This window comes from Rosa rugosa, chromosome 7 (assembly GCF_958449725.1).
Source record: "Rosa rugosa chromosome 7, drRosRugo1.1, whole genome shotgun sequence".
NCBI classification, from domain to species: domain Eukaryota; kingdom Viridiplantae; phylum Streptophyta; class Magnoliopsida; order Rosales; family Rosaceae; genus Rosa; species Rosa rugosa.
Genome location: NC_084826.1, coordinates 14,568,230 through 14,582,053, shown reverse-complemented (window position 1 = coordinate 14,582,053; position 13,824 = coordinate 14,568,230). Strand labels below are relative to the sequence as shown.

Below are 13,824 nucleotides of genomic sequence, written 5' to 3'. Positions count from 1 at the left end.
TCAGGAAATGATCTCCATGCAAGGGCTAGCTTTTAGAGTTTTAGTCTTTACCATACCATCCGTATATTTGATAAAAATTTGAAGTCTACGATTGTAGTAGGAGATGAGTTTTTCTTGTTTTTCCTCTCTTGTTTTCATATCACCTTCACCAAAACTTACTTTGAAGGGAATAATTTGAGGAAGAATATTTCTTTTCTGAAAAAAAAAAAATAATAATAAAATATACCATATTATCCATGATGCATGTGGTGGTGCATAGTAGTATTCGTAGAGTACATCACTATTATCTCAAGTTTGAATTTTCCTACATTGTCATCTCTAGTAACATAGTTGAAAATACGATATAGATTTTTAATTTGATATAATTGAAAACAGTCGGTATATATAGTAAACGGTGAACATAGTTCTTGGTAGTGAATCCTATTCGTTCACATGCCTTTATCCCCACAGTATCCACACCCCACAAGTTTAATTATTTCGTACAAATTTTGTTCTTCGATCGCCCAAATAATTTTGCAGCATTATCATCCATCTTAGCCATAATCCTATCATCCTATGGTATACACATGTATATTATACCTCTAACCTTTTTGGAAATACGTCTATAACAATTTAATTGTTTCCCGAAACTAATTAAGTAAACTGTCATGTATGAAAATGAAAACGATATATAGAAGGCCAATATACATTTATGTAGAGACTAGGTTCTGCTAATCAATTAATAGGGAAGTTTGTGTGGACTCAACAAAAGCTTTGAATGTTGCGAGCCCTTGATTTTTCAGTGATTTTCAACCATGCATAAAGCTTCTAAAGAAATCGTCGTCTTTCCTTTGGATCCTTCGAAACATGGCTGGGAGATATATTCACACGCTTTCACTTGTATCTCTATAGACAACAACATGTCCTTGCAAATCTACAGAATGATTGATTCTTTGTGTTTAACTTGTATGCATATGATGGAAGTCTTTGTCATTTGTAATATATAAAGCTAAAACCAAGAGATTAATCTGAATCTAAATACTGCAAAACAGTACTATTTATATACTGTTGAAATTGTGTGTCAGATATATATGAAGTACTTGTTTCTAGCCTATCGTAGAAGATTTCGCAGTTATCTCTTCAATTAAAAATCTTATAGTAACCTAATCGATGACATCAAGCCATAAGCAAATGATAACATTAGAATGAGTCCTGCATGCAAGTGAACAACTGGTGTGGAAACACGAGAACTTTTCCATTGAGGCGCCTCATTGATTTTGTATAGGCAGTCAAAAAATTTCTAAAGTGAAAACTATAGCAGTTATTTCCATTGAGACGACTCTTAGCTAGCTATAATTGAGCTGCTTTCTCTTTTAAAATTTGTCATTTTGCACTACAGAGTTAATGATCTTCGTTACTTTAGTCTGAAAAACTAGCATTATTTTTTAGGAAAAATTCACCAATGGTGTCTAGACACTTAGGGGACTTTTAGAATTATAGACACTTAGGGGACTTTCAGAATGATACCTGAACTTACAAAGTTATCAGTGTGATACCTGGACTCACAAAGTTATCAGTGTGATACCTGGACTCATTATTTCATATCAATGTCGTAACTATGACCAATTTTCATCACGGAGCCATTAAATTTTGCACGTGTCACGCATGTAACTTGATTTTCAAGGGTAAAATTGTCTTATTACACTTTTTTATTAAAAAAAAAAAAAATTTGAAGAAATTTCTTATTTCTTCTCTCTCTTTTCTCTCAACCCTATCTTTTATTCTCTCCTTTTCTCCTCGCCAACACCACCACAACCAACACCAGACCACACCAGTCGATTAGATCACGAAACCTAGAAACTCCCACCCACGCCCATCAAGCCCATTTCCTTTCTCGATCTCCGGCGAAACCCTTTTTCTTCATCATGGTCCTCTTCTTCTTCATCCTCGTCCTCTTCAGCAATGGGCAACCTAACCCCCTGCATCCTTGTTTTCCGAAGTCGGCATCGTCAGTAGGCCGGTGGCGCGCTTGATCGACAGGCTGGGAGTGAAGGTCGGCAGAGGAGGCAGAGGCAGAGGGAGGAGTTCGAGGGCGGAGGAGGAGGAGGACGCGGTTGCTCAGTGGCGGTGGAGTCCAGTGGCCGCTGGTCGTGATGGAGGAGTAATCGCTTGTGTGAGTTGTGTCTGCTGTGATTCTCCGTGGCCGCAATCGCTTAAGGCGGCGCCGGTGTTCTTCAAGACTATGACATAGCCGGAATGACCCGCTACTAATTGGGGGAAGAAGAAACCAAAGAAGAAGAAGAAAGAAAGAAAGAAAAAAAAAATTTGAGGGTAAATCAATATTTTTGTCTTCATTAAGTGACTCACCTGCATAGCACGTGCAAAATTTAACGGCTCCATGACGGAAATTGGTCATAGGTACGACGTTGATACAAAATAATGAGTCCAAGTATCAAATTGATAACTTTAGAAGTTTAGGTATTATTCTGAAAGTCCCCTAAGTGTCCAGACACCGTTGGTGAATTTTTTCCTTATTTTTTTGAAACAAATTGAACTTTGAAAATGAAACTCAGAGGGTTTTCTCTCGCCGCCTTCTCTATCAAAGCCTAGTGTTTCATCCTCCTTTCCCTACGACCAGTGAACAAAAAATGATGGTGGGTGATTTTCTCTCAGTCAAGGACATCACAGTTGTGTGATATACAGTCGTTTTTATATCCGATTGGTAGTGATGATTGTGTCGAATGATCTCATTTGGGAGGCGCGGAGCAAGGTGGTTTTCAAAACGCAAATTCATTATGATATTTAACATAATATGTTTATTTCTTTCTCATGTCTGTATTTTTAGGGTTTGGCTTTTGTTCTCCCCTCTATTTTGTATTTTTCTTTATTACTAACAAAAATATAAATAAAGGGACGGGTGGTGGACTTTCAAAGTGTGGTATACCCTTCACCTTCGATTCGGGTTTGAGGGTGAGACTTGCTCCCTAAATCGTCTATTTCTGAGGAGCTAATATATATCACATCATCCCTTATTTATTTATTTATTTATTTTTTTAAAACATATTATGTTTGTTGCCATATGGGCTAGCATGTTGTGGAGTGACATGGAGACAGTGGTTATATTGAAAGGTCGAGAGCATGGGGATCCTGATGTGCAGTATATATGGGATGGTTGAGACTCGACTGCGAGTATGAATTACATATGGTGTTGGTGACTGATGGTGGTTCAAGAGTGAGGGGTGTGCGCTTTCTTTGCATATTGTGTCTGACATCTAATTAATTATTAGGTGAATCATAGATCCCAATTGTGTTGAGATTATGAATTCCACATTGGAAAATGAGAACATTGCCTATGGTTTTATAAGGTTTTAGGTCACTCCATTAATTGCCAATTGATTTTGGATGTGAAGCCCATATTATTTTATCATGTGTGAATGCATCGCGGCCGCATAGGCTCTATGTCACCCAATATAAGTTGTCAACTTATATGGCTTGAAAATTCACCACATATGTGCATGGGGGCATGTTGAGAGATGGGGACCTTGGATATGAGTTTATAAGAGTTTGAGTCAACTTCATCCATTGCCATTTGCCAATTGGTTTTGGAAGTAAAGCTCATATTACTTTATCATGGTATAAGAGTATGGTTATTCCACGTGTGCATGGCTCACGGGCTCAACGTCGCCCAATATATATAAGTTGTCTACATGTATGGCTTTGAAAATTCGCCATACATGCAGAGGCATGTTTATTAGAATATGAACCCCATATAGGAAAATGGAGTGGGATAAATGGGGACTTTGCAAATGAGATTTATAAGGATTTGAGTCACTTCATCCATTGTCAATTGATTTTGGATTTAAAGCCCATATTACATGGAAAAAAAATATATATATATATCAACACGCCTTATAAACCCATAGGCAATGTCCTCATTTTCTCATGTGTGATTTATCTTCTCAACAAATTGAAGATCCATAATTTTATAGCCCAGTATAATTGTGAGATATTTGGAATTGAAATCCTGTATCTATTTAGAGCTTGAGTGAATTCCTTCACTAAGAGTCAAAGAGGATTGTTGTTTTTGATTTGCATGTAGTGCATGCTGGACGAACTTTTGACTACAATTTATTATTGTTTATATATATATATATAGGTGAATCAAATATAAATTGCATTACTTTGGTCACGTTATCTATTCTCAACTCAAAAGTCTGTGTTAGTGCATCTCTGTTATTAACGTAATATTTTTCTATCATTTTGACCTTAAATATTACTTTGACAATTTCTCTGGAAAAGTTTGATACTAGTTCATACATACTACAATTTAGTAAATGAATTCTTTTTTTCTTTTTCTGGATCAGAACGGGGAAAATGAGTAAAACGATTTATTTTTTAGACAGAGGTAAATGAAGTTATTGGGAGAAAATAAAAAGACTATTTCCAAATTAAGATGGAAATGGACCCCAGGCTATGTATAGCTACTTAAATTAATTGAACGAAGCTGCATGCCAAAAGTCAGCCATGGTATCCTGCCATTTTTAATTTCTGGAAAGATAGAGAGAGATCGATGAAAAGTGGAAAGCTCTAGGAAAGAGGACAAAGACATGAGATTATTAAGATATATGCTCTAATCTTGTGTCCCTACAACACCTCCCCGTGGTCTGACTCCAACTTTGTCAACGGTTTCATTTGTATCTATAATCTAAGGAACCAGTCAGTCCTCCAGTTTTCTCCAAAACTTGCTACTGTACACGTATAGTCGTCAGATTTTTTGCTATATATCCCCCCCAAAACTTTCTCAGAATACCCCAACTTGTTCATTTCTTCCCTTCTATATTATTCTCCCACTCCTTCCTTCTGTTTTAGGAAATCAGGTAGTTATTTCATGTCCTTTTTTCCCCATCTTTCTTTGATCACACCCCTAGCTACACCCACGAACAAAGCCCTATATATACACCACTACTGCTTTCATAATATATATATTAACACATGTTTCCTTAATGTTTATGCTTGCAGATTTGATCGAGATTAGGGTTTCTGCAATTCAGGCCATGTCTCCAGCAATGGCAGCTTTGACAACTGAGAATGAGGAGAGCCAGTACCAGAATGGAGTGAAGCGCTTGCATGAGAATGGAATAAACAAAGTTCCAAGCAAGTACATACTGCCCGTATTGGAGCGACCCGGTATTACAAATCACGACCAAGCAAATGTAACCAAGAATAATCTTAAGCTCCCCATCATTGACTTCCAAGAATTGCAGGGTCCCAATAGACCCCAAGTCCTTCAGTCCCTCGCCAATGCTTGTGAACAATACGGCTTCTTTCAGGTGAGTTTTAATTACGTACATGTTGAAAGAGAAAATTTCACTTTTTTTCTGAAAGTCTGGTATGTGGTACGTTATCAGATCACCGATTCAGAGCATTTATCAGTTAATTTGTTTTTGAAAGATGTAGTCTAGAACTCTAGATACGGCGAGCTTTGAAGGAATATTAATTAATGATCAGTTTTGTGTTAATGCAGCTGGTAAACCATGACATTCCAAGCCATGTTATAAGCAATATGATCGAAGTGAGCACAAAGTTCTTTGAGCTACCGTTTGAGGAGAGAGCCAAGTACATGTCCTCGGATATGCGAGCTCCTGTTCGGTATGGAACTAGCTTTAATCAGAACAAGGATAAGGTGTTTTGTTGGAGGGACTTCCTGAAGCTGTTGTGCCATCCCCTACCAGACGTTCTTCCTCACTGGCCTTCTTCACCTGTCGACATAAGGTAAGAGCTCAACTTTAACCATATATTATGGTCTTCACCTATCGTCTTCACCTATCACAATCTAACCTATTTCTGGACCCTTTCATTGATTGGAATAATAATATTTTTAGACTTACTCAGAATCATCATAACTTTATGATAAACTGCTAGATCGAAATTTCTACAATAAATCGATTATGATAATAGCCCAAGTATTTTACCATTAGTTGATTTGCTTTCTGTTAACTAGTCAAGTGAGAAAATAAAAGTGAAGTACTAGTACTGATGGATAGTTATATTTTTATGCTCCACAAACAAATTTGATGGAAGAACATATTTGGGAACTTTCATATGTGAGTTCCACGGGTATTAATTGCACGTGTATGTGAGATTGGTCAATTGAAGTTAAATTGTTCATTGGTTAATTAGTTTTAACTTCCCTTTGTATGCGTGCATAATTAGAAACTATTATAAAACCCTAGAATTAGGGGCTGTCGTTAATATATGGCTCGTGAGGAATTGGCCACTAGCTCTGCACCAGCTGCTCAGCAAACTAATTTATTTCTTAATTATCCAATAATTTAAATTAAAAAAGATGATAGATGAGTATCACTTGCTAGCTCAATCTGTTGTCCTGTATATGTTTTTAATTATTTGTTTCTTTCTTCTACCTTATATATAGGAATTTGGCGGCTACCTACGCAAAAGAAACCAAATACTTGTTCCTAATGCTAATGGAGGCCATATTTGAGAGCTTAGGACTTGTGGATTCATCAGCTGCCAAGAAGAACACGACAGAAGAAGATGAGGTGTTGAAAGAATTCGAAGATGGAAGCCAGCTAATGGTTGTCAATTGCTACCCGCCATGCCCAGAACCTGATCTAACCCTAGGGATGCCTCCTCACTCTGACTATGGATTCCTCACACTTCTTCTCCAAGATGAGATAGAAGGACTTCAAATTCAATTCCAAGATAAATGGGTCACCGTTGAACCAATAGCCAACTCTTTCGTGGTCAACGTTGGCGATCATCTTGAGGTGAGTTTGAATAATCAGTAACTAATGAATTATTTCAATATTGGATACCACAATTATTTACGGTATGCAATATACGGGTAACATGTTCCATTATTTAAAGTCATGTTGTGTTTATTTTTAAATATAATGAAATTTAAGTAGAACGATACATCTTTATTATTGCGTATCCAAACAAGAGAGACGGTAAAATCATTCTGCATATAAATTTCTAAGATCATATATAGATAGTGTAGACGATCAATAATGTATATCATATAATATATATTTGAGTGAAACAATATACCATTGATTTGACATCAGATTCATGTAATAATTTATGTGAGTTTACCCTAGTTTTTTGATACTCAACAGTGAATTGTTGACTGATTGGTTCTTGTTCTTGCGGCAGATATTTAGCAACGGAAAATACAAGAGTGTTCTACACAGAGTCCTGGTGAACTCTAGAAAAGATAGGATTTCAGTGGCTTCTCTGCACAGTCTTCCTTTCATGCGCCCCGTTGGCCCATCACCAAAACTTGTGGATGAATCAAACCCAAGGCGATACAAAGAAACCGATTTTGCCAATTTTCTAGAGTATATTTCATCCCGTGAGCATAATAAGAAGAATTTCCTCGAGTCCAGGAAATTGACTTGACGATTGAAAAAGGCAATATTGTGTATGGACTATGGAGGCATGGAGCTAGCTAGCTACTCAACAACTTGGAAAATCAGCACGTTGACCTTTTGCAGCCTTAGCAATGTTCAGTGGGAATTGTATCTTCTTTTTTGTTTTTTTGTTTTTGCATTTTTGGAGAGGGGATGAGAATCAAACCCAAACCACTACCTAGCTTGATCAATGCCAATAGCTTCATGAATGTGTGATAATCAAAGTCCTTCCATAAACAAACATCAGATATTCAATCATGTGAAACAATTATAAACCGAAGAAGTATTAACAATCTGTGATCAATTGGCATAAAAAAGTAATACAGAAGCTTGCCAATAACACAACCCTCGCATAACATTGAAGTGTAGAAACCAACAGTCTAGCTATAGGACCTAATAGTGGAGTTGGCCAGCTGGTTAATTAGTACCAGAGCCGGCTTAGAGCAAGTGCGACATGAGCGACGGAACAGGGCCCCCAAATTTTGGGGCCCTATTTTAAGTTCTGAGACGTATAAGATATATAGAAAAGGGCCTCATGACATAAGTCTGTTGTAGTTCAGTTGGCACTGAACTGAGCTTTTCTTTTCCTTCCTCTTTAGGTGTTCGACTCTCACCATTGTATGTCTCTTGCTTTTCTTTTTTCCTTCCCCCCTCTCCTTCCTCTATTTTCCTGGTTTTATTTCTTTGGTGGATACTGCAGTAGGGCCCCTATATTTATCTTTGATCCTTTGAATTCTTTACAATTTTTTTATGTTTTTTGGGTAGTATCTTATTTATCTTCTTTAATAATTCAATTGTAATGTTGATTCTTTTAATGAAATTTTTGTAACAAAGCTTTAGTTCTCTTTCTCTCTGAAAAATGATAAAAGATTTTTCAATCTTTTTTTTTTGGTCAACTGAAGATTTTTCAATCTTAAAAATAATCTTGTATTATATTTTCTCTATATAACAAAAATTTTCAATAGTATATACATATAAAACTGCAAAAAGTGGGCCCTATTTTTAATTTCGCACAGGGCCTCTAAAACTTTTGAGACGGCTCTGTTAATTACCATTCAGCAACCGCTGCCACTGGCTCCACGCCCACGTACTAATGCTTCGCCGCTGAATCAATCATAAAATGGGGATACCCCCGATAACATAAGGAATGTTCATAACTTCATATTGGTTTAGTTAATAACAAGGATCAACCGTAAAGTCCACAAGATAACCGTAAACTCTAGCATCTTCTTATTACCCTTGACTTCCCAACGATAGGAAAAGAGGATAGCAAGGATTGTGGCAGAAGTAGAGCCAATTCACACTTTTTTTCTGTTATAAGTAGGTCGTGATTTCTCGTCACAGTGTTATATGAAAGTCATCTTTTGTTTCATACTTTAGATTCTAATAAAAGAACAAGAAATCAACTTGAGCATAATCGATCGAGTACCGGCCAGGTCAATCATTTGAGTATCCTTCCATGCATCTCCTGGTTTAATTTTCTTCTTTCTGAATTTTGAAATAAACCAATACTTAGTTGGATTTGGACAGATAAATAAATATATACAAAAATTGCTAGCTACTTTGTCTCATGAAACTACAATAACAAATTAAATATGAACTCGCAATCACTGCTGCATAGATAGTTTGGAAATGCATATTTGCGAAGTAAAACTATGTATTGGTAGGTTGACAAAGACTTTTAAATGAGTTTATTTGGCCATATGGAGATGGTTGGATCATTTTAAGCACTTAATAAGGCAACGACTTTTTTTGCTCATGTTTATTAATAATTGAAGAACATACAAAGCAAAACAGATCAAAACATCGTCATGCATGCTATGAATTATTGAAATCATGCATATACATGATAGAAATCGTTGACATGATATAACAGACAGCTATATTTCTCAAATGTCAATCTTCGATTTATTTTTAGTTTTTAGTTTTTAGTTTTTATTTTCTTTTAGTTTACGCTAATAATATTGAATTTGAATCATTTCTTACAAATCTACAACTTTTCTGTTCTGGTCTTTGAGAAACCTTACGAGAATTTCATGAAGGGCTCTATACAGTTGTAGAGAACTTAATTTGTCCCCTCGACTAGCTCATAACAAAATTCTCCATATATAAACTTGGGGTATATGTAGGGTTTATGTTGAGTTCTTTACACATATATACTTGCTCCATGAGTTACAAGTTTTTCCAGTTTAATGTTTTCAAAGCTTCGTCGCTTTCATATAGTGCATAAATAAGCTTCATTATATTTCTACATGAAATTACTGCCCAAACAAGGAAGATCTCTAGATGACACAATAGTCATGACAGGTACCTTGATAATTAATTTCCTTCAATCTTCATTGGTTCCGGAAAAACCATGCAGGTAGGTAATTAATAAATGCCAATATCAGAGATGAGGGTGATCAATTTTCCACTCATTTCTCGTTCAACAAAACTTGGATTCAATTTTGAACACAACGGTTAACAGTATTTCAAGCAGCCTAGGGTCAAATTGTGTGTTTGAATTTCAGGATAGATGGCTTGGACCCATGTTTGATCCGATGTGGTCTTGACTTGGAAAAACTGGTCTTGGTCTTATGATCTAGCTAGCCAAATATTTGGCGATCGTCGGCTTGCAGGGGACTTGGCATGGTGCTAATTTGGGAGAACGGTCCACTATTCTAGTCTAGAAGAGAAGAAGTACATGCACCATCACATTACATCACATCACCATGTGAATGCACAAACTACAATCTACAACCGTACATAAGTGACATAATCGGTTAAATTAATAGCCAATTATTTTCCTTATTCACATTTAAAATCGTCAATTATAGCAAAAGTAAAAAAATGTCTTTAGAGATTCTAATTACTCAAATTAACTAACCTAGACTACTCTAAAAATCACGAAATTAATTATAAATGTACTAGAAACAGAATGCAACCAGCATACAAAATTTGGGGTTTTTTTTTGGAATTAATTTGATATGAAAACAAAAATTAAAAAAAACGAGATCAGAAGGTTAAAAAGAGAAAACCGATTTTATGGTTGAGAGAAAACAATGAAGAAAACTAGCAGATCGCCATGAATCACAAGCTTGAGGTTGAGAAGAAGAACTTACCGAGAGAGAGAGAGAGAGAGAGAGAGAGAGAGAGAGAGAGAGAGAGAGAGAGAGAGAGAGAGAGAGAGAGAGAGAGAGAGAGAGAGAGAGAGAGAGAGAGAGAGAGCTTCAGACAAATTTTTGCAATTAATGAAGTGTAGAAATTATTACAACATGATAGCTATTCATAGTAGCAGAAAAAGAAAAAAGCCCTAGCTATTACACCATGTAAATACACATCAGCAATGCACACCGAGTCACCACTACATGTATTACAGCTGTATAGCACCTTATTTGTTGACTGGATACTTGACTATGATCTTAACGTTGACCTGTTAACAAGACATATGGGGTAACATGTTGGATAGACTGGATAGTACATTGTTGATTGATTTTTTAACATGTTACTAGCATAAGAATTCTGAGTTTAGAACCTGTAACCATGAACCGTATTTTATCTTACCCACAACGTCTACTTATGTTTCAGTCTTAACTAATACATTGATGTTATGCAATATAGGGAGCCCTTCTAATGAGAACCACTAAAAATCTAAAATGAGACTAGTTGAGGACTTTCTAATCAATAGTTTGGGAGACTCACTTTGTGATTACAGTACGGTTAATCAACAGTTAGATGTTTATGTATGCATGAATAGATCACTTCTGAAAATTTTCTTCCCAATTGCTAATCGTTAAGGTACCAAATTAGATCAAATCAATAGAGAAACCAAATCTGTCAAACATGAACCGTTTATGTTCATAACTGATAAATCACGATTATGAATGACTTAACTATTTTTAATTTGGTTGAAAATTTTCATAAATGATCTACATATAAATATCTAACTATCTAACGGTTGATTTGCGGAAATGTGATCGAAAAGTGAGTTTCACAAAAAAGTCCTCAACTAGTCCTCATTTTAGTGGTCCTCATTAGAAGAGCTCCCATTCAATATATATATATATAAGGTGGTGATATTCACACACCCCCTCTATTTTTCTATTACTTTAATTAAAATATTTTTTTACAAATTATCCTAACTACCCTCCCTTGCAATTATGTTTCTTTTTCTTTTTTCTTTTTTCTATTTGGCAAGTCAATCATGAATCAAACATCATTATACAATAAATCAATTTTTTTTGCTACTAAGATATTATGATATAAAGATCTTCCAAGTAACACTAATTTTCAGCAGTAAATATGGTTTTGCTCTCCACACTCTGATTGTTAGGTAAAAAGGTACCAGACCTAATTCAACATTGTGAAGAGAATGCTAATACAATAACTAGTTGGTTATTTAGAGTAGTAGTTATAGTTATTGAACTGAAATGTATAGATGGTAAAAAGTTGGTAAGCATATAAAAATGAAATGCATAAACCATAGTTAGAGCTGCAAAACCAAAGAGTAAAAAGTTGCACATGATCTTACAGTTGCAAAGAGCAAGCTATCCTTATTTCAACACATTTAATTCCTTTCAACTAGAAGCAATGATAAAATCGTCAGCACAAATACTTAAATAATGTATATTGGAGCATGAATTACCCAAATAATTTGGCAGAAAATAACAAAAACCAATGTACCAATCCATAACATTGCTTCAAAAAAATAAAAGCTAATAAACAATAGTAACTAGAAGCATCAAAACCAATCAACCCTCAATAAAAAACACAAAACCCTTTTGAAACCCACCCCCACAAACAACCACTCCTTATCTCTGAAACCCCCCTCATATTATAATTTTTCTATGGCAAAATCTTTCGTATTCTAGCATAATATAGTAGAACTAATCATGTCTATAATCATAAGGCTATCATTATTAGGTTGTTGTAAAGTTCTATAGTTGCTTAATGGATTCAAATACACCAAATAATTTCAGTTAGAATCTAACAAGGAATGATGGACTCAAAGAGGCTCGAATGATCACTGAACTCATATTTTTCTTCCATGTCTCCATTGCAAATTAAGTGTAAAATTTTCTCCAAAGATGGATCTAAAGTTGTTTGTTCTGCTTTGATTGAACTTCAAAGCATCACATTAGAGAGATAGAATGACCATGCTAGAGAAGTTTTTGATGGAAAAAAAAAATCGAAAAGAGTTTTAAAGTCCTCTGTGCCTGCGGGAAAATAAGGGTATACGATTTGAGGATGATTGAATTGCTAAATAGAAAAAGAAAAAAGAAAATGAAAAAACTTAATTGCAAGGGAGGGTAGTTAGGGTAATTTGTAAAAAAAAATTGAATTAAACTAATAGAAAAATAGAGGGGGTGTGTGAATAGAGAAAAAAGGTGTGTGAATAGCACTACCATATATATATATATATATATATATATATATATATATGTATATATAAGAAAAAAATGTTAACTTGCTTTATTATGAAAAATAATGTTAGGTTAACTACATTTTAGGATTAATTTCAGTTTACCCCCCTGAGGTTTGGGGGTGTCATGACACCCCCTCGACTCTCAATTTTGAATTTTTACCCCCTAAACTTTCCAATTTCAGTCAGTCATGTCCAATTTCTCAGATTCCGTCCAAATTGGACGTCAATTCTGACGATCTGACCCACTTTGAAGCCTTTTAAGGACACATATGAGTTTTTTTTTTGTCTTGAAATGACCATAAAAGGCTTCAAAGTGGGTTAGATCGTCAGAATTAACGTCCAATTTGGACGGAATCTGAGAAATTGGACATGACTGGCTGAAATTGGAAAGTTTGGGGGGTAAAAATTCAAAATTGAGAGTCGAGGGGGTGACATGATGACACCCCCAAACCTCAGGGGGGTAAACTGAAATTAATCCTACATTTTATTTGCACTACTTAACACCACTAGTTGATTTCACATTATTTGCACAACTAATTAACAATCTCCGTAGAAAGACCCGTATTGGTTTGAAAGTCCCCGGCCCTACTCCACTTGGTGAGGATAACATTTTGAGCCAATAACAACTCCAACCTCCAAAACAATTATAATCGCATCAACTAAGTAGCTGGTGACATTATGTCACAAATGTAGGGGTGTAAATGAGTTGAAGCGTGGAGCCAAGAAAATCATTTGGTGTTCAGATTTAGCTTCTCTTTTTTAATACGAAAAAGACTATTAATTATAATTGAAAGCCTCTACCACAGTTTACAATATTAAATAACAAGACATTTGAGGCTTTGTCTAGTCAGATTTAGCTTGTTTTTGGTGGAAACTAATTAGTGGTGTTTGATGAGCTTGGCTTGCAAGGTTTTTTTTTTTCCCCCTAAAAGCTTGAACTTGGTTCGTAATAGGTTTCAATACTTCAATTTTCTTTTCATGTATGGGTTTAAGGGATTGGGTTGGTTG

The 13,824-nt window shown here is 35.5% G+C and overlaps 1 protein-coding gene across 1 annotated transcript; it reads left to right on the top strand.

Moving 5' to 3' along the window:
• Window positions 1-4,702: 4,702 nt before the first annotated feature.
• On the top strand, window positions 4,703-7,636 carry LOC133721529 (probable 2-oxoglutarate-dependent dioxygenase SLC1). The gene is made up of 5 exons (XM_062148172.1): window positions 4,703-4,856; window positions 4,999-5,309; window positions 5,504-5,751; window positions 6,413-6,767; window positions 7,156-7,636. The coding sequence occupies exons 2-5, from the start codon at window positions 5,034-5,036 to the stop codon at window positions 7,399-7,401; spliced, it is 1,125 nt and encodes a 374-aa protein (XP_062004156.1). The 5' UTR covers window positions 4,703-4,856; window positions 4,999-5,033; the 3' UTR covers window positions 7,402-7,636.
• Window positions 7,637-13,824: the final 6,188 nt, after the last annotated feature.